The sequence below is a fragment of the Oculina patagonica genome, chromosome 4 (assembly GCF_052425735.1).
Source record: "Oculina patagonica isolate OP01 chromosome 4, crgOcupat, whole genome shotgun sequence".
Taxonomy (NCBI): Eukaryota; Metazoa; Cnidaria; class Anthozoa; order Scleractinia; family Oculinidae; genus Oculina; species Oculina patagonica.
Window position 1 is genome coordinate 18205630 of NC_135761.1, and position 22231 is coordinate 18227860.

Below are 22231 nucleotides of genomic sequence, written 5' to 3' on the forward strand. Positions count from 1 at the left end.
AAGCACCCGTACTCCCTTAACCAGAATTACCTGGGTGCAAGAGGGTTTTTTATTTACGATCGCGGGTTTCAAAATCAATGCTGACAGTACAGGCGAAAGTAGTACCAATTTTTATGCATTGGCAAAGAAGAAGAAAAAAGAAAAGACCAAACAGGCCTTAGGCAGTTTCAAGTCACCAAGGGTTTACAATACAATGGGACATTAAATTGCAAAAGCTTTTTCGGTGAGCAAGATCCAATATTTCGTCCACCCCTGCAATGAAGAACATGTTCGTTTAAATTGTCGCGCATTCTTGTCCAAATATATCATCGTTTCTGCTTATACTGCTGCTCATACTTCAACTTCTTTGAAGCATATAACATTGACGATCATTTCATTCACCTGATGCATAATAGTCGTATTCTCAGAGACCTTTGATTGTTTTGCTCTTGGTTGTTTGCACAAAGCCGCCCTTTTACATTCGCTCAACCTCGTTGACGGGGGCGTGAAGATAACCTCAGAAAAGGTTGAAAAAAGCACTTACAGTGATGCTAGATCTTCGTGATAGCATATTGTGTATGGCTTTATAGAAACAGAAGAAACAAATTCAAGGATTTAAGGTGGCTCTGTGGGAGGCGCGGTGGCCTAATGGTTAGCGCGCTCGCCTCCGAGTAGAACGGCCCGGGTTTGAGGCCTGGCCGGGGCGCTGCGTTGTGTTCTTGGGCAAGACTTTACTCTCATAGTGCCTCTCTCCACCCAGGTGTATAAATGGGTACCGGCGAATTTACTGCTGGGGGGTAACCCTGCGATGGACTAGCATCCCATCCAGGGGGGAGTAGCAATACTCCTAGCCGCTTACTGCTACGGACACCGGGATAATCTCCGGCCTGTATGGGCCACTAGGCTCGAAGCAGACTTTACCTTACCTTACCCGACACCAACAAAGAAAATCTGCAAATGATGTAACGTTTAGTTTTGTTTACATAGGAAGCGCGGTGGATTAGCGCCCCGGACTCTGGGTCGAACGGTCCGGGTTTGAGCCCTGGCCGTGTTTGCTGTTGTCTTTTTGGGCAAGACATTTAACTATCGTAGTACCTTTCTTCGCCCAGGTGGGTACCAGCGAAATAATGCTGGGGGGGGGGGGGGCACCCTGCAATTGACTAGCATCCCATCCAGGGGGAGTAGAAATATCTCTAGACGCTTAATGCGGATAAGCTCCGGTAGTATGGGCCACTTGCCTCGGACTTCCCGTCTTGTTTACAGCTAAATAAGAAAACTGAATTTAGTCCTATAGGTGAGATTAGAACGTACCCTCTCGTAAGCGGGATCATGTCCTATGCAGTAACCTTTGTATTCAAAGAAAATCCACAAAACTGTGATTTGTAAACATGTTTTATTTATACACTTATTATGACAACATGTGATAGCATTACTTTAATATTCTAACTGTTGCAGAAATGGATAATATATTTTAGCGTAAACGATTAAATAAAATGCTTTACTATACATCGTATAAACGATCTTTACAACTAGCACTTGTTTATCAGTATTTAACTTTAACTTAAAATAATATACACAAAGTCAACGTAACGAAGTTAACTTTTTCTCGTGAGTAAATCTCAACATGAGCAGGCCATGATTAAATCTAAGGATTTTTAGACTCTGTCATAAGTAACTACATTATCAGGTACAGTAAACACCCGCATATAAGAACAAATGGATTAAGAACACCAGGCTGAAATTTGGCCAATAAAGCCCCATTTTTATAAGAACAAGATCAGCCTGAAAAATTCAGCATGTTCTTATAAAATGGAAAAGGTGTCATAATTACATAAAAAACAAATGATTTTATTCATCATTACCTATAATGAAGGACAGCCAGTCATCTCATCTATAGGCTCAATGATACAGTATTGACTGTGATAATTAAAATCAAAGAATATATATTAATTTATGCTAATTTTACATCTAGGGGCATTTTTGGGCAGTATTACTAATATAAAAATTTAAGAACATTTTAAGAACACTTTGAGGCTGATTTGTCACTAAGCACCCATTAAATAAGAACCCGATCAGCCTGACCTCCGAAATCATGTGTTCTTATATGCGGGTGTTTACTGTATTAGTATTTGTACGTGATTAATCGTGTTACATAAGTTACTGTACTACCAATGGTAGGCTCGACTCCCTGTAGGAAAATAGTCGGCATTTCAATCCACATGGCCATCGAAGAAAGACCAAATGTGGCACAGTTGTGGGAATTGAACCAACCTGTGCGTATTAGAATGGTTGGTGGTTTCAAATTTTCATATAACTCATTGCCTGTAGCATATTTCTCTGCCTTCTGAGCAAATAACCATTAAAAATGTTTAAAACCTCAGACTGTCTTTATCATGTTTAACAAAAATTTTTTGTTTTCTTTAACTTGGGTAACAAAAGTTGTTCAATGCTTTCAAGCAGTATGATGTGAAATATTTTGCTTTGCTAGCTTTTTCAGCCTGGCAATGAAAAACAAAATTGTTGCCTTTCCCATAAAATCGTCCTCCCCCCGCCATTCCAATCTGTTATGTGTATGTAACAGATGGTTTAAAAATTGCTTTTCTTACATTTTATACTAATATTAATGTCTATGGAAAATAATGCTACTAGAGATAATAGCAATACTGTACGTTTTTTTTTTTTTACTTACTCGGAAATTAACAGAAGTATTCTTTTTTAAAAATACACATTTAAAATAATTATTTATAATACATCAAGACAGTTCTCAAAAATTTAAAATATCTTTTTATGGGTTTGAGTTTGGTTTGCTGCCTGATTCAAGTTTGTTTGAATGGTTAGGGAAAAACTTTTACCATTCTGTTTGAAATAAAGTCAAGCCTCCATAAGCTGCCACCTCTCTACAATGGCCACTGTTTCATGACGATAATCTAGGAGCCAACAAATTATGCAACCCATAAACCATTTGCACTGTAACATACTCCGGTTAGCCTGAAGAGCTTTTCAGTTAGCCTGATATTAGCTTTCAGTTAGCCTGATATTAGCACTCAAGTTAGGACGGTTAGTGTTCTGGTTAGCCTGATTAGTTCTTCAGTTAAACTAATTAGCACTCTGATTAGCCTGACTACCACTTACATTATCCTGATTATTAACGGTACTCCTGCACTCTGGTTAGCATGATTAACGCTCCAATTAGCCTGACTTACACTCCAGTTAACCTTATTAACAATCTGGTTAGCCCAAGATGGTTAGCATCCATTTGTAGGTAAGATTGTACTTATGCTATTTTATATGTTATAGTTGCTTTGCTTGGCTTGTAAACTGCTTGTTAGCTCACACTGGCTACAACTCATGACCACTTATCTGCCAGCCCCAGGGTGGCTGGCTCTTATAGGGAGGTTTAACTATATTAGAAAACAATTTTGAAAATCCAAGAAATAAAATGACTATTCCGGGCTGCAATCTTGCAAACTGTTTTGCTGCTATGTATAAATGGGTTTTCACTTGAGTTTCAAAAGTAATTTGCGTTTACTTTATATGAAGTTTTGCATTTTTTCACACAGTGATTGGTTTGAAAAACTTGTACCACTTTCTCAGAATCAAAACCAAAACCAATCATAACCCAATCATAACTTTTCCCTTGCTTCGTACCAGCTAAATGTACATATTCCTTGAGTTTTGATTGGTTCCTTTGTGATTGGCCAGAGTGATTTCTTTGGTTTTAGTTTTACAACACTCAATTGAAGAGCGTTTCTAAGAATTTAATGTTAATTTATTGTGGAGAAGCAGAATGTGCATTGTCAGTTGATGCCTCCTCCCATCTCTATAGAGATGTACTAGTCTTGTACTTATCCTGTGAGCTTACCAAAAATACAGCATGAATTTTAAATATATACATCTATCTATATGGCAACCTCAACCCAAGGCCATCTCCGCTTTCAGGATGGCAATTGGGCGCAGAGAATATTGCCCACCAATTTTTTGTTAATGGGGTTTGAGTTGTCAATATGGCTTTCTCCTTAATGTACTGGACACAGATGATGTAAAGTAGTAGAAACAAACGACAAGGGAGGTGCTGTGCTAAAATACTATGTGTTCTCATTTGTGTCCAGTACCTAAAAAAACAACAATACTGCATACTAAATTTAATATCTCATAAGATATATATATTCATTAGAAACACTACGTAGCAAGTACATTGTATGCTAATTAGATCGCTTTCTTGAAGTTGACTGAATATAGTTGATACAAATGACCATAAACTTTGCACATTGTGCATGTATGAGAGCGAGGATGTTCAGCAAAAGAACAGGATCATATTATACTTCAACAGGGAGAGTGTCTGGGTCCTCAAATGCCATGTTACCCACTCGTTGACACCAGGCTGTGAACTTATCTGTTGAAGGAGACATAAGCGAAAAAATATTGAATTTATGGAATAAAACAAGACAATGACTGTACAGTGGAACCCCGATATAACGATCCTCGATATAACGATATTCCCGATATAACGATCCTCGATATGACGATTTCCATAGACGATATTCCCGATATAACGATCCTCGATGTAATGATATTCCCGATATAACAATCCTCGATGTAATGATATTCCCGATATAACGATCCTCGATGTAATGATATTCCCGATATAACGATCCTCGATGTAATGATATTCCCGATATAACGATGACTATTCTATGTCCCAACAAAAGTTACAGTAAAATATATGGGACGGAACCCCGATATAACGATCTTCGATATAACAATGAGAATTTAGCGCACCGAACGTAAAATCCTCCCGATATAACGATATTATCAGTACACAGTCAAATTTTATTTGCAAAACATCAAATTTAATGCAATAACATTACGGTAATCGAGTCATCTCTAACGTTTCTACAAACAGCTTTGTACGATGATATACGAAAATGATACTGTGTTCTAAGCCTTCTTATCAAAATTATCCTCTTTATCCTCCACTAATATGCAATGCATATGTAATGTTTACCCCGATATAACGATATTATATCGGTAGTTTCGAAATAACGATTCTTCGATATAACGATATTATTTTGCTACTCCCTTGGCATATCGTTATATCGGGGTTCCACTGTATTATTCTGGTTGGTACCCATTGTGCGGCTATCCACTCCAAGGAACCTTACTGGAAATTCTGAAGCGGGGAGGGGAGGCGAGGTGGTTACCAAAGATTGTAAAGGAAAGTGTGAGGCTAGATTGGAATTTCCAGTGGGGTGGGGGTTCACACCAAAAACACCTTCCATGGGAGGAGTTTGATATTTTATTGAACAAAACATTTGAGTTTCGGGGGTTTTCTGTTGATGTCAGATGTGACTCGTCAAACACAGCACAACTGTATGGTAGTGACTTGAAAATGTTGAAGAGGCCCTTAAATGGAACTGGCCAAAAAGCTTATCTGTGGAGTCTGAGATATCTGGTAATGTATGGTGGTTAGAAGCCCTCCCTAGCAGTGTGGTAAAGCTGTGGCTACAAAGAACCCCCCTCCCCCCCTAAAAAGATTGTAGGCTGTCAGTAAGGAGCATCAACATTTTTAATGCTGAAAAGTTAAAAGTCTCACCAGCAGCATTTAGGATACATTTTGGTGCATGATCACTGCCGATAAACAGCCAATAGAATGGAAGACCAGCCAAGACTACTCCCAGAGCAATGAGCGAGCCTTTAGGATCAGTCGTGATTGGAGCAACGACCAGGTAAATGGACGCCAGCAACATGGCAATGGGTACAGCTATAAATATCTGTTTAGAAAACACAAATCATATAATTAGAGAAAAGGTCCGAACGGTGTATTTCAGACAAGATCTTTCGTGTCTCTACAAAGTCTGTAGTCTTTTTTTCTCTGTTCACTGTATTCCTTTGTTGGCTTATGTTTTCAAAGTTTCTGTGATCAAAGTATACGATCAAATTCTGTTTGATTGTGCAAACTGACTTTGATTAACAAAATTCTGTTTTAGAAACACCTTGCAAGATAGTGTAAATAATAACTTTGTTTTACGAGGGTTGAGTTTTTGCTCTTCTGTTCCGTGTTTTTTTTTTGTTTTTTGGGGGAGGACGGGGGGAAAACAAACGCGGGGGGGGAACCCCCCCCCCCCCCCCCTGTAGGCAAAAGGGCCATATCTGTACCTCGATAGAAACAAAGAACTAAAGGTGTTGATGTAATGATGGTGCAAGCAAGATTTTCTTTTCTTTTTCTCATAGTTTTTTTAAAGAAATATGAAGTTACATTTTCTCTGTTGATACCAAGTTACAGAAGCACTCGTCAAAGTTTGGGAGAACTTGAAAAAGCTGTGGAAATATTCGCCTGTAACTTGTGTTCCCACGGCATTTCTCATTCTCCCAAACTTCCACCTGTGTTTTTTTTAATTGATAGAAACATTCCAAAGTTTTTTCTTTTTCTTTAATCAGTGTAAACTGGCCCCAAGGAACATAACAAACCTCGCTGCAATAGCTGATGTCAAGGTAGCACAAAGATTTTGTGTTAGTCTGAGTCAGACTCCTGTGGGGGGGCCCTTAGAAGTGTCGATCAAATCATCAATAACCTTCTTTGTGTTTTTTTTGTACATTTATTTTAGAGAGAACTAACCTTATAAGGCCTGTTCAAGTTTGGTTTCTTGTATCGCAGCCACAAAAGAGCTGAGAATGTTCCACCATAGAACAACCATGCTGCAAAACTGAAGAAGTCCACCAAGCTTGAGAAGCTACTAGCTTCTGGAATCAACATGATCACTGAGATAAGTGTCTGTAAAGAAGAGAACAAAACCAAGCTAAAGTTATTAAAATGGTTTAAGTCCAGGTGATTGTAAGAACCTTTCATAATGGCTCAAAAGTTGCGAAACATGCCGGTCGACCATCAAATAGACTTTGACAATTCTAGCATCATCGATAAAGGCCCTTTTTGCATTAGAAAAACTTTGCAGGCTTGGCACACCTCTGCTACTAGGCATGCTGACAATAATTCTAAGCCAATTTCAAATTAGTATTGCATTCTTTTTTAAAAAAGTCACCTACCGTAATGATTCGATTTAGCGCCCTCCTTCCAATAAGCGCCCCCTTCCGAATAAACGCCCCCTTCGAATGTGTTTTTGTTAATAAGCGCCCCCATTCTAATTAGCGCCACCGTTCTTATAAGCACCCCTATTCTAATAAGTGCCCCTATTGTGGATAACTGCCCATACTGAAGTCATTGACGTCAACTAGATAAACTCCTGACCGTTCGCCGTACAGTTCATGTATATATTTACTGCTAAAATGAACAATTATTATTTAAAAGTAACTGAACTTTAAACAATTTCTAACTGTTACAGTTTCTGTTATTGTTAGATACATTTGGTTGTTTCTCAAGAAATTAAATAAGCGCCCTGTCCCGAATAAGCGCCCTCCCTCGAGGTGCCAAAAGTAAATAAGCGCCCCGGGCGCTAAATCGAATCATTACAGTAATTACCGAATTTTACTATGCTTTTGTTCTTATTTTCGTCTTGCCTTTTTTGTATATATTTATTCATTTTGCATTCCAGCGTAAGTTTTTATTGTCTCATCCTGGCTGCGCTTAAATCTTTAATCGAAATTAAATGTCTTAAAAATAAATCATGTAATTTTACTTACTGTGAAGAACAGAGATGGGAGAGGAGTAAACCTCTTGACGTGAATCATGGCTAACAGAGGAGGCATAAGTCCATCACGTGCAGCAACATACACTAACCTGGACAGTGAATAAAGGTAAAAAGTAAGTATCATAATTGCTGGCTTAACTATTTTTCAGTAGGCCACACAAGTTAGTCTTCACAAGCCTAGAGGTTCACAACTCAGAACTACTGTTGCTAAACTCACATTTCTGTAGCTAGCAACTACATGCAGAAGTATTGTTACCCCCTCCCCCCCCCTGGATGGAATGCCCAGGGCTGCAAATATTTTTTTTCACTTGAGAGGACATATGTCCTACTAAGACACCATCTTGTTCAGACAAAACAATATTGTGGATAGACAGATTTTTATTCATCTTTACTGTAAAATGATTTATGATAAAAAAATTGTCCGGACATCATGTCCGACCACAATTGGGATTATGTCGGACATGAGCAAATTTTGGTTGGCCAATGTCCAATGACCGACTGTTATTTGCAGCCCTGAATACCAGCATTTTGTCAAGACACTAGTACACTGGACACAGTTGTTCAAAGGACGGATAATGCTATCTACCAGATAAATCACTATCCTTTGGATGGAGTAGTTTTTTTTGTCAACACCTATCAAATGGATAGAGATTTTTCCAGTGGACAGTGTTTAATCCACCCTTGAACGACTGGGCTCTGGGTGTATACAGGCACTGTCAGAGTAAGGTGTCTTGCCCAAGAATGCAACTCGCAGCCAGTGAGTCCTACCAATAGATTACGTATTGTTTTTGGAATTAATAAATCAATATAATTGTGTAGCATAAACCACTGAGAAGCTACTGATTGGTATATCTCATAAATTACATTACATGTAACAGCAAAGGATGTAACAATATTGGAACATACCTTCCACTGGTAAAAAGAAGGCCGTTTACTGCTCCAAAGGTTGAACAAGCAACAAACACTGGAACAATCCAGTTCACTGGACCCAAGTACATGTTTCCAACACTCTAGAAAATTAACATTGAAGAAGTTTATAAATACCGGTACCTGACATAGTCTGCACTTAACAAAATCAAACTGCAACAATATTGACAACAGGAAAAAGAAATTATTTGCTGTGGTTTGAAAGGCAAAAGGCACAGTTAATTTTTGGTCACTGCTTTTCCTGCCCTTGGGAAATTAATTTTGCGGTGATTTGATGAAAATCATTTTTATCTGGTTATTAGTCTTACAGTTAAGTCTGTAGCTGGGTTGCTTGATTGAAATGCCTACCTGTACATGAGTTTAAGTTATATTTCTAATCAATTAACTCCCACTTAAAAATTCCCACTGGCCTCTAGGGAAAAAGCGCATCCCCCATTCAGCTTTGAAATGTCTGCAAGTATCATACTTCTACTTGTTAGTTAAAATCTTAATTTGTGTCGTAAACACTCACCACAGCCACAGCTTCAGATGCCAAAATACCTCCTTTCCCCAAAACTGTTATGTATGCCACATTCACCAGCAGGTAACACACAGTTGTAAGAGAGATACCAATAGTTATAGCCTTTGGCATATCCCTGAAAAGAAGGGACAAAATGTTGTTTGAGTTTCATGTATTCAGTAATCCATATACCGTAAACACCCGCGGATAAGCCGCACCCGAGTTTAACAACTCAAATGTTGGAAAACAAGAACTGCAAGCAGTTTACAATCGTGCGGGTAATGTTTGACCACCTGACCTCTTTCAGTGCTTTGGCTTAAAGGCATGGCGCCGCACAGTAAAATCTTTAGAAAAGCAGTCACTTGAGAAACACACGAGTCGTGTTTGCGTTAGTCACGGAGTGAACGTGACATGAATTTCCTTTACCACATCATCTTTTGCTTTTTAAAACTACATGCCGACCAAGCCAGAAAAATGCCTGCTTACGCATGCAAATATTTATTTTGTTCCGAATGTTCAATAAAATAAACCCAAACCAGTTCATTTAAAAGAAAGTCAAATCACGTCAAAATAAAGAGTAGACTAAGGCCATCCTATTGTGTTTCTCCGTTGAGCGTCTTTCGACAAGCTTTTGGTAATTCCCCCGGCGCGATGACGTGTATCCTGTGCTTTGACACATTCTTGCTGAGCTTGCAACTTACGTTTCGATTCTCAAAATACCGTAAACTCAAAACAAAAATTGGGATATCCAGAAAATAAGTCGTCGTTTTGCAATATTTAACACGTTCCGGGTAAATTGTACGACTTGTACTCGCTCCGAGCCAAACGCTTGAGTAACACAACAATAAATATTTCACACAAACAGAGCGCAGAGTATTCAAACAGAAAATAGGTGAATGATTATTTATAGCTACGAGCGAGAGATCGCGTGACATGGGTCTGACGTAGTGATAGTTTTAAATAGCTTGAACATGTCCAAGCGGTCTTTGTTTTCGCTATGTGATTATATTCAACCCTCTCTTCTTGTAAAATATGGAATGGAACAAAATTATACATTTCAGAGAGCAGAGTGTTCATGTTAAACGCGAGTGATCGGCTGATTGCTATTAAATATTAAATCTTGCGTGACTGTTACAGAAGAGCCGGCTGGGCCACGTGGGTCTGGATCGATTTACCGACAAAACAAAAAAATCTGACACAGATTATGAATCGGGCCCAGGCCCCGCCCCGATTAAAAAGTTTTTTTGAAAGTAAATTAAGGAAATCCAAAGTCGAGTCAAAAATCCAAAGTTGACACTTAGAAGTCTTCTTCATTGAACGTAAACTCAATGAACATTGAAACAGAAAATACTTCAGTCTTACCCACAATTTGCGCTCTTTAATGATGTATTCTTTCAAATTCAACTCAAGAAAAGATTTTTAATTAATAAAATCACATCCTGTACATACTTTTCCGGGTGTTTCATTTCCTCTGTACAGTAGTTGAGGTTGTTCCTATAAAGATAAAAAATGGTACATTAGATTTTTGACTGAAATTATGATCATCACCACCACCATGTTTTGACTTTTACTGGAATTAATCTGCAATATAGTAGCTAAGGGCACTTTCCACCGGGCCCACCGGCCAGTTCTGACTAATGGCAAGCTTTTTTAGTTGAATTATTAACTAATTGATTGTTCAGTTCTTCAAAGTCTCCTACAGTGCGTGCAGTCAAAATAAGCAAACATTAAAAATTCACATAAGTGAATTACAAAAATGCAAATATTTAATAGCTTTAACTATGAGAATTGGGTCATCACAAAGTGCAAGGCATCGAGGCATGCGATCCATTCCAGTTATAGAGGGGGGGTGGGGGTGAGAAAAAAAAAAAAAGTTATAGCTACATAGCACTTCTACAAATCAGAACTAGAAACTGATAGAATAGATTAGTTACTGGTACTTTCAGAAACAAGAAAATACAGTCTCCCTTAACTTACCATCCGTCATATGCCCAGAGACCCATGTAAAAAGCCATACCAATCTTCCCAATATCAGAGGTGGAGCCCTCAAAGCTATTTTGAAAGCTTTCAGTCTTTCCTAAATGACAATTAGCAAAGAACAGCTTTCTCAGTTTCATGCATCGGTCAAAAGAGTGAATTTAAAGTAGAAAAAAGTTATGCTTGCCCTCCTAGTGATATTCAGTTGGATTGGAGATTGGGGTAAAGTTGTGAGACTCACGACTTTACCTCAGTCTTCAATCCAATTGAATACATGAGGGTATAAATAAATTTATATTTGGATTTAAGTATCTAACTCACTAAGATAGTGACAACTACAATAAGTGCAGCTGTTTGAGGAAACAAAGAAACTTGGCATGTCTAAGGAAATTGGGAGACTAACTGGGAAACTACATTGTAGACAGTGCTTTGCAAAAACAAGGCAAAGAACATTGCACAATATTTTGAAAATATTGGGAGAATATTTAGAATTTCATGGGTGAAATTCACCATAACACTGTTCTTCCCATGTGTTGTTCAACATTCATGATTCGACAATTTTATTTTGCACCCTGGTACAGGGATCTTAAAGTGACTCAATCCCTTGTTAGTTATTTTAGAGTTGATCTAACCAGGCAAAGGTAGGTGGTAAAGTCTGTGTTTGGGGTCTAGTGTCCCATCAGGCTAGAGCTTGTCCCAGTTTCCATAGCATTAAGCAACAAGGGTATTGCTTCTCCTTCCTAGATGGGATGCTTCTCCATCGCACAGTTACCACCAACATTAAATTTGCCAATTACCCCCATTTAATACACCTGGGTGGAGAGAAGCATTATGAGAGTTATGAACACAATGCAGTGACCTCGACCTAGGCATGACAATCCTGTCTAGCATGCTAACCATAGGCCGCCACACCTCCCGCCAAAAAGGCATAGCTTAGCTGTATAACATACCTTTTCCCAGTTCCACAAAACCAATGATGGTTATCATCACAATACACAGGAGCTTGGCATATGTGAAAATGTCCTGTACTCTAGTAGCCCACTTAACACTCCAGCAGTTTACAACTAAAAGGATTACTGCAACAGAACAGTCAAAACAAATATTTTACACTATGCCATACACTAGATGTTATACATGTGAAGGGAGACACCCTTAAATTAGTACAGTGCAACTTGTTCTGGTCACACTGTAGATGTCAACTGGCCTTTTTAAAGTGAATAATGAAATGAAATGAATTCCTGCGACAGTTTCAGTACTTAGGGAGGGGGAGGCGCAGGGGGAGCCCGCCCCCCGGGCCGGGCGCCCGGACCGGCGAAGTGGGGAGGGGGCCCGCCGGGCCGGGCCGGCCCCCCCGCAAACACACAACAGACGGCCACAGAGCCCGGCGGACACGAGGGACCCGCCCCGGGACAAAGAACCTTTTTTACAACAGACCACACTTTAGAACTGAGCAACTTTATGAAACCTTGGTTACGCTACTTAAATTCAGTGCATTGGCACCCCGTGTTTTTTTTTTTTTAAAAAAAACTAGTATGCATCAGGCCAATGGGAGTTATGCCAGGAGAAGTTATACTGGTTTCTGTAGCATGAAGTGACGAAAAGTGACTTTAACTCTTCCCTGGATGGGTTGCTAGTACATCACATGGTTATCCCCAGCAGTAAATTTCCCAGAACATATAATACACCTTGGTGCAAAAAGGCGCCATGAGAGTAAAGTGACTTGCCACAACAATACAACACAATGACCCTGAGAGACTAGACTGAGCTGAAAGCACTCCATCTGACAAACCAGTAGAGCCCTTCCTTGTTTCCATAGCAACAGAGACATGTTAGAAAGGTTAACCCACCAATTTTGGTTAATACATATAAACAATACACTGAACAGGCAATCTTTGCTGAGAATCTAAAGAAATGGCCAGACATTATTGGGAAACTGGAGATAATAATATTACTTCTACTTTCTACTATATTAGTACATTGCACATAACGATGTTGCACATAACGATGTGAAATATTTATACAATCAAATGTATTGAGAGTCATATATTTTTAGACTTTCTAATTGAAATACTCACATGAAGATATATTGAGATCTGATATATCATATGGAATCCTGGTGTTAAACACGATTTAATGAAAGAAAATGAATTTTGATAGATGGTTTTATTTGATCAATTTACTTGTGTTTTTTACCATATTTATGATTTTCAAAATAATTTATTACAAACTTTTTGCTGGGAAATCTATACAAAAATGTTTAAACCATTCTCAATCATGCCTTAAATTGAATCTCGAGAGCCACAATTTTGAAGTGCCTCAACAACAACACCTTCAATGGCAAAAATAAAATATTTTAGTTTTCTCGTTTTGTGATTTTAAGTTGAGCTTGCCATTAAAGGAGCCCTCGAAACTAAGACTGAAATGAGGTCTGCAAGTTTTTAGTCTAATTGATCAAATTACAGGGAATATTGATATCCGATATGGTATGCCCTCCTGGTGTTAACCGGCGAAAAAGCCTCATAAAACGTACTGTTTATATTGAAGTACTGTACAAAAGTTTTACAGGTATATTTGAAGTCAAATTAAAAGCATCAGGAGCGGATTTAAGGCTTGCGATGTCAAATTTATCGATACATTTTTACGTCGTTGCTCACAACAACACAGAACGAACTATAGAATGTATTCGACAACTATTTATAATGCTTTGTTTTCATTGGAATAAATGAATACCAAATGAACGGACATGATGCAATGAGCGCGCGTGAAGGGCGCCAAAACTTCATCCTTTCTTTTAGAAGTAAACATGGCAGATATAAACTGTAGATTGTCTCTTGGGATTTACGGACATAAATTTAATAAAGATAATTGCTAGTGGTCTTTCACGATTAACAATCCAAAGATCTCTAATACTACACATCACGGAAACTTGTTTACACGACGGTCCTTCGTTCATATCGAAAACGCAAATGCAAAAGCACGTGCTCACGGAATCCATTCCAGAACCGACCGGCTAATTTTTCATGACAGAGACTAAAAATCAAAATTTTCTCTTTCATACTAGGAACTAACTTTTGTTGTCTTTGGTGAAATTGTAAACAAGCGACAGCTAAGCTTACAAACTATAAAATCCCGCCAAAATAAGGACACGTTGAACCACGTTTTTACCCGCTGCTGAAATGAACACAACGCTAATTTTAAGAATCAAAATACCATATTTTGTTTTAAATCCTACGGTGTGACTTGAAACAAAAGATTTTTAACTATTATAAAAACGAGAAGAAGGGCCGATATCTTACTTACCAAGACAAGAACACGCCAGCAACTTCATGAGATATGTTGGGGGTTGGCAGTCGGGGTAAAATGGCTTCGCTACGTACTCGGCGAAGGTAAGTGCGATGATGGCTCCCGATGCCGGCCGTATGATCAACACAGAGGTCCAAGCGAACAAATAGGCAGGGATCCGACCAAATGCCACCATGAGGTACGAATATTCACCGCCTGATTTGGTGATCATCGTCCCCAACTCGGCATAACAGAGACTGCCGAACAACGCCAAGAGCCCACAGCCAAGCCATATGAGAAGAGAAGCGCCGATCGAATTCGTCTCCGTGAGGATACTTGTCGGCGAAAGGAAAATACCAGAGCCGATGACTGTTCCTACGATCAGACCGACTCCATTGATAATAGAAACATTCTTTTTCAGTGCTATTTTCTGTTCGCCTTTCTCTTCATCTAAGAAAGGCTCGTTCGCGGTCTTGTCGAGGGAACTCGACTGGTCTAAACTTTCGCTTGACGTCGATTCGTTCGCTAGTTTCTCGCCAACATCGGCGTTAACAACTGGCACAGGAGGCATGGCGTTAAATAAATGTTCGAACTGAAACTAAACAACTTCCCTTCTTGCCGTACTTCTTCGCTTTCTAGCGCGCAATTCAAATTTCAAAACATTGAATGAACCATATAAAGCGCGCGTTTTGCGGTCTCTGATAACAAAACAGTGATCTTGATTGGCTTAGGGGACAATAGCTGCAATGATGACCAATCAAATTTGAGTTAAGTTTGGCGCCAAAAGATTATTGCGTAAGTCGGAATCAACACGAGCGTAACACGTGTAACAATCGTAGTACAAGTTCCAGCTGCTTTCGAGACGACAAAGCCGGGCTCATAAATATTTCATATCTTTACAACACAAGATTATTGGTTTGCCAAACTACTTGAATATAGCTAGGGTGTCAGTACTGACGTAAGTGAGCGACCGAAAATGAAAGAATCCGAAGATAAAGTTTACCGAAAACCGCGTTAAATTAACAAAACGTCTTTACATTATCGTTATAATAAACCCAAATAAAAAGGCTCTTTTCAAAATAAACCAGCAAATACTGATTTTTATCCACTGTTCCATGACGGACACCTGCCTTTGTAGAACGAGTGGGCCGCAGATTTGATATTTAGATTTTCTGACGGCCGAAACTTTTCACTTTTGTTCCGTAAGACACGTGATTAAACCCCAACTGAAACCAAACACAAGCTGAACACAGAATCGGACTGTTACGGAAGCAGTATTGTTACTGTAGCCCTTTAAACAATTCCAATAAAATGTTAAAATCTAATTTTTCCTTTAAATGTCGATATATATTTTAAACAGCTATTAGAAAGATTCCCTTATTTTACAAATATAAGGCATGACCCCAAACTATCACAAAAAAGTTGTCAGAACTGGGTATACAAGAAATAAAGCGCGCCCGGAAATAAGACTGACTTACTTCCGAACTTTGGACTAGAAACAGTTATCTGAAAGTGGTGCGCCACTACTCAAAATAAATGCAAATTTTTGGCATGGATCCATGATTATGGTCAGGTCCTCGTGGCTGAAAAACTCTGCCCTCGAGCGTACCTGCGATAATATGAATTATGTAGTCAGAAAAACAACGTAAATGGTCTAAATGATAAGTTTCTGGCAACAAAAAGAAATTTAAAAATTTCTTCTGAAAAGGGTGTTTCCGAGAGAGTTCGACGTGCGCTTAGCAGAGAAAACATAAGAACCACTTTCAAGCCTGTTAAAACACTGGGCAGTATCTTTAAGAAACGAAAAGACCGCCCCGCCACAAATCAGATCAAGGGAATTGTGTACAAAGTCAAATGCAAAACATGTGATTTTGTCTATGTGGGAGAGAGCAAAAGATCATGGAATTCGCGCGGCGCAGAGCACAAGCCAAGCACAAGATCTAATAACGAAAGCGCAATAAGATTTCACGCGGAAACAACAGACCATGACATTCATCCGGATTATGTAGAAATTTTAGAAAGAAATGTCAACAATAAGAAACAACGCCTATTCCTAGAAGCGCTTCATTCTTTCCAGGACATTAACTGTGTGAATGAGCATGTGCATTTCCCACAAGTTAATTTAACATTGGGAACATCCCTAGAGACCGGCGGCGTATAAAAACTGATTATGCAAAAAAAAAAACTGAACCAATTTTAACTCTGAACTGGTAGCAGAGAGTTACCGAAAATTCAGTTTTATACGTTTTTACCAACATTTTTAGATCAGCTACAAACCAAAATTTAAATTATTATGTCAAACACTGATCGCCCTAATAACAAAGGTTATAAAACTTAGTTATAGTTGTGAGATGCTATTATTTGGCGAAACAACAACCTTGCCTCCTGACAGGGCAGTCTCTGGCGTTCAAATTACAAATCCAAGAAGGGAAAAGCCCTGGGAACGAGGTTGATCATATAATTATGCCCCTCCTGAAATGTTCTTCGCAACGCATATCACCTCATCCAGTTCCGTTCGACTTAACCCCCCACCCGCGTCTCCCCGCCGCTTTGTAGGCTTTTTGACGGCTAATACGACGTAGACAAATGCGAAGTGGGTTCGAGGGACTGGGCAAGAATGCACCGCTTGCACCGAGTAACCTTCAACTGTGGGCCTGGGTATCCCTGTAGGTGTGAGAGCGTGATTGATCTCAGTACTATCAGCACTATCCATCGAAAGTAATCTGGCGTAAATTGAAAAGACTGGTTTTTATGTCAATGATCTGTATTTCCGTCCTTTTCTTTAGATGTCCTTAAAGAGAATGAATATGTTCAAGCTGCGGCAGCAATCAGACGTAAACTGAGAAGACCACAAGGAAAGAGAAAGAAAGAGGATCAAAGAGGAAGTAAAGGAATGCCAGGAGACACTTCATAACCGAATCAAGTCACTGATTCTCTTGATGTTGTCGGAAATGCGGGATTATCGGTGAGATCTCTTGCTTTACATTGGGTCACTGTTATGTTTTCACTTTCCTTGAACATCCAGCAAAAATGCTGTGCCTTTCACTTTCAGTGACCTCGTCGTTTTCGAAATATCACCCATTTCATTAACTTGAGTAGTTCTGGGAAGTCGAGTTTGTCGGATGCCAACACGTTTCCATCAACGATCAGTTTTTCCATGTACATTCACTTTGAATCAGGCGGGGATTGTCTACGAGATAGCTCCTTTAAAATCGGGGTTTCATCACTATAAAAGGTGCAAGAGCTAGACAACTGGCTAGAGGCTGGCCTTTTTGTCTTGTGACGTCATGACGTAGTCATGACGACAAGACGACACAAGATAACTACAGGGGACAAGGTGCATTCCATGCGTATTTGCTTTCTGAGGCCGCGGAATTTCCCGCCATGTCATTTTTCCCGCCGTTCATGCCGAAAAATGCGACACAGAACAGATGAGACTTCCACCCAAGGGGAAGAGGAAATTGAGAAAACCGGGAGACGACATGAGGGACACTGGTAACCAGGCGACAATGACTTCCCATCTGCCGTCGTGAGAGAAGTACCGAGCCAGAAAGAGAGCATCTGACCTAACAGTTGGTGTGTGAAAGCCGAGACCCACCCAGTCAAGTTCAGAAGACGAATGTACAGGGGGAAGCACAGGAGCGCCAGCTGGTCGACCGAACGCTGCCGGACGGCGGTGCCGAAGAGGACGGAGGATCGCAGCGGGGGGGACGCGAGCGGGGCGGAGGGGGGGTGGGGGGCGGGGGTGCGCGGGAAAGAAGCGGCGACCGGAGCGAGGAGGCGGCGGGAGGAGGGAAGACAGACACGTAGAGGCACAAGAAGGGGAGAAATTGAACACGAAGAGAGAGGAAGAGGAAGAGGAGGAGAGATGCACGGAAAAGAGACGGAAAGGACCAAAAACGAGAGAAGACAACGCCCAGAGGGCTTTTGATTGTTTATTTTGTGAAAGGAGACTAAAGAGCCATTATCACTTTGGGGTACTTGACCTCTTTTCTGCAGGAATTTACCCCAAGACTGCCTAAAAGCCGTCCCCGCAATCGAAAGAATACACTGCAACAACAAATTGAAATGAAATGAAAGTCTGTTAAATTTAAGACAATTTTCAAAAAGAGAGTGCGTAGCATTTTACAACACACTGATTTCAAAATATGCGCTTTAAAACTGCGTGACTTTTATTACGAACCTTGGACTTCCGCTTTTATAATCTTCGTTGTACTTTCGGTTTGCCAAAATATTATATTTTCTTGATAAAAAAGTCGCTCTTTTCCTTCGATGAAATCTTTTAGTGGCTGGAATTCAGGTAAACTGCGAGCAGTCTTTCTTTTTGCTTTAAAGTCTGTGGAACTGACGCAAAAATAGCGGGCGCCAGACCGAGCGAAAAAGAGAGTCTCTCTTTTTCGCTCGGTCTTGCGCCCGCGCTGCTCAGCGCTCGAACTTCGCCCTCGATCGCTCGCTATTTTTGCGTTCGTTCCACAGAATTAAAAGTAAAAAGAGAGACTTCTTGCAGTCTAAACTTCAGGGCTTTTTCACGTGAACTGTGAAACAGAAATCGGTCCCGGGTCCGATTAATGCGCACCAAAATCTGCAGAAGAGAGCCCTGAAACTTATCCCGCCAGAGGAATCTCCTGCGATCATTGGTGAGACACTAAATAAAGTTTTGCATATCATCAGATGAACTTTCTAGGTCATTTCTTTACTGTTTGAAGTGAGATGGCATGAGAGATTCTATATACTAGTTATGCAACAGTGGAACTATGGAAATCCCACGAGTCACTTGATTTCTCGGTATACACACGAGCCTTTAGGCGAGTGTGAACGAAGAAAATACAAGTGACAAGTGGGAATCAAGACGAAAAGTGTGTACCGCATAGAAAATACGCCACTAAATCACGAGAATAAGATCGCAGCGCACGAAGGAGGTTGGTTGATACCGTCGATATACAACGGCTTTCCTGTAATCTGATTGGCTGTATTTTTGTGGCATGGTATAAAAGACAGTTCGAGCACCCACTCTCGTCCCAGATGTGGTAAATCAGACGTCAATCCAAAGCAATTACAACTTTTTCTTCTTCCCAACCCTGGAAGTAGCTGACTCGTCCCCAGTCGTCTCTTATGCGAAAATTGCAAGACGCGAAGGATGACTCAGCAGTCGACCAAGACGGACTCAAAAGACGACTGGGGACGAGTCAGTGGAAGTAGAACGATCCCGAGAATGGGGTTGGGACAAGCGAAATGATTTTTGTCGGAGCCTTCAGTATACGACGGGTTTGAGACATTTCCGAACGAAGAAGTGAATAGAAAGAACTGAAAAAAGCCCATAGACGGGGAAGGCTGAACGAAAGGAAGCACAGGTAGTAAAATTCGCTCAACCATATCATTGCCTTTCGGCCTTCCCTTGATCCAACGCGATCTCATCAAATTCTTTGGGAACGAGTCTGCGTCGGCACGCGGACTAAAGAATGAAAACCCAAGGACAATCTCGTCCCCACAGGCCGCGATCCTTCTGGTCTGCGCCAGGGATCGGGACCTCTGGGCTATTCTGAAAAGCCGCCACAAGCGCGTCTGAATCTGATTGGCTGTTAAAAAAACTTGTTCGTTTCACCACAATCTCCGGCGCACGCGCACAATCAAACCGGAACCAGGAAATCCTGGTTCCGGTTTGGATTCGTCCAAGAGCCGTTGAGTTTCCCGTCCGCTGGTCAAGGGGAACGCAGGCTCTGGGAACGAGATTGACCCAAGGAGTAAAATAGTATTGGGCTCGGTCAAAGAAATATTGTAAATTTACTTCGCCTGTGAGCCTCTAGCGGATAAATTTAATGGCAAAAACTCAACGCCTTCGAGAAAAACATGCCGAAGGAAAAAACAAAAAATAGAGTGATTAAGCATGACGTTTATTTTCCCGCGAACAGCAAAAATTCAACTTCTGCCGTGTGCCGTTTTGCGTTTGCACACGAAAATGAGTAGTTTTGTGTTTGTCGTGAAAGTGGGGTTTTTCCCCTATGTTTACGAGGGATTAATTTTAGAATTCGATAAAAAGGTAACAAAATGAAAGGCAAGCTCGCGTTTGCCGTTTGCTGCATAATGTCATGCTTAATCTCTCTTATAATAAAGCTTACCGAAGTATCGATTTTCTACCCGAAAGACATTTATTTTTTAATTTAATTTCTCTTTATTTTATATTTCGTCTTATTTTATAGGGTTTTGTGTTTTGCGAATGGATGACAGCAAGCTCCGCTGCTGACACTTTAAAGTGTTTTCAGTTTTAAAAACCTTCAATTTTTCTTTCACAATATTAGTGCTCAACAAATAAACAACATTTACGCCCACACCGCTATACATGATACACTGAGATCTCTCGCGACGGAACTCCGGCGCACGCGAACGTAGCCCCATGTCACACGAAACGATTTTTTACGACGATTTTTAAAGGAGCTACGTCACGGGGATTTCGCAGTTTTTTGGTCTAAACTGTTCTGAAACAAGAACATTGAGAAGCTTGAGAAGCTTAAAATCGGGCGCTTTGCCTTGAAAGGCAGGGTTCAGTACAGCAGAAACCACGAAGCAGTTACTTAAGTAGCACTCAGTCCGACTGTGTTTGTGTAAGTCACAGGGCTTGCATGAGCTGTATTAGTGTGCATAATATAATATCTAGAACGTTGTCGAGATTGCATTATTACTTAATGACATGATGGTTTCAATTTATAAATGTATTTCACACAATACAAATAAACGATTGAAGTAGACGACTAGAAAATGTAAAGTTTTAAGACTTAGCAAAGTGCAGTGTATTGGTAATACTGTAAGGTGCGGTTTCACCTGAAGGTCGTGTGCTTTTCGGTATTTTCCAGGCATTGCACTTTGATGGGACAGTACTACAACTGTTTACCGGGGAACTACTATTGTCAAGAAAATGATCACAACTTGTTGATGAATGATTGAACATTTGTTTCATACCATTACTGTAATAGCAATTGATGAAGGCTTTTAGTCCTGAACTAAGGACTGGGAAATACTGAAACCCATTATCAGCCACCTTAAACGGAAATATCTTGTTGGTGTTTCAAGGAATCCAAGGAAACTTCACTCATCCCATGTATCTATGTATTGCGGTATTTTGTAATTTTTTGAGTGATTTTTGGGGATGTTTGGCAGGTGATAGTTTTTTTAAAAGAATTAGTAAAATTTAGACAACTAAGAAATATTGAAAATTTAATGTGAATTTAACATTGGAATTTGAAGTTAGAAATTGGCAGACCGACACCAAACAGTCCCGTGACATCCTGGAGTGTTTTTGCATGGGGGTCAACTGTGTGATGATGTTGGTGTTATGTTGGTGTTATCACATGTCAAGCCTTTAACAAGGTATGAAAGAACACAAGGATTTAAATTATTCTGGTGCTCAATTTTTGCGTAACTAAAATTAATGTTACTCAAACTCCTGATGGATTCTGTCTTAAACTGTTACGAGCTTAGTATTTCCAAATTATTGCATGTCAATGTAAGGCAAGACAAGACATGCCTTGGTTCTTATGTAATTCTCTTAAAAACATATAAGATATTGACTATAATTTTGTCTGTGCTATGGCAATTCACAGTGGGGTGGTCTTGATGTGTCTTTAACTTGTGGACTGGACTGGACTAGTAAAACGCGGACTAGTAAAACGCGGACTAGTAAAACGCGGACTTGTAAAACGCCTCTAGACACTTCCTTGGCCACAATCATCTTACGGCTCTCTTCAATACATAATGTCTCAAAAAAAAACAGTAACCTCAGAAAGAAGTCAGAAGCAAATAAGGTCGAAAGACCGAATTTGAACATATAACGGCAAATGTTCTAATGTCACGAACGTAGGAGTCGTGTAGGCCCGTCACCTTTATTTACCACATACTGCCCCCAAATTAAAACAGTACCCTCAGAAAGAAG

General features: G+C 40.0%; 1 protein-coding gene and 1 long non-coding RNA gene across 4 annotated transcripts; one reads left to right on the plus strand and one right to left on the minus strand.

Moving 5' to 3' along the window:
* Nucleotides 1-1353: 1353 nt before the first annotated feature.
* On the minus strand, nt 1354-14977 carry LOC144651721 (b(0,+)-type amino acid transporter 1-like). Its single transcript, XM_078511686.1, has 10 exons — nt 14326-14977; nt 11976-12101; nt 11026-11125; nt 10498-10542; nt 9061-9184; nt 8529-8632; nt 7615-7711; nt 6596-6751; nt 5573-5750; nt 1354-4372 (listed from the first exon to the last, which is right to left on the minus strand). The coding sequence occupies exons 1-10, from the start codon at nt 14876-14878 to the stop codon at nt 4296-4298; spliced, it is 1560 nt and encodes a 519-aa protein (XP_078367812.1). The 5' UTR covers nt 14879-14977; the 3' UTR covers nt 1354-4295.
* LOC144651988 (uncharacterized) lies at nt 7626-21551 on the plus strand. 3 transcript variants are annotated; one of them, XR_013570400.1, is made up of 3 exons: nt 16844-16973; nt 17094-17272; nt 20505-21551. It is a non-coding gene; the product is annotated as an uncharacterized LOC144651988 (long non-coding RNA). The 3 variants fall into 3 exon arrangements; XR_013570401.1 differs by lacking the exons at nt 16844-16973; nt 20505-21551 and adding an exon at nt 7626-7735 and having other exon boundaries at nt 17094-17550; XR_013570399.1 differs by lacking the exon at nt 20505-21551 and having other exon boundaries at nt 17094-17550.
* The last annotated feature ends 680 nt before the right edge of the window (nt 21552-22231 follow it).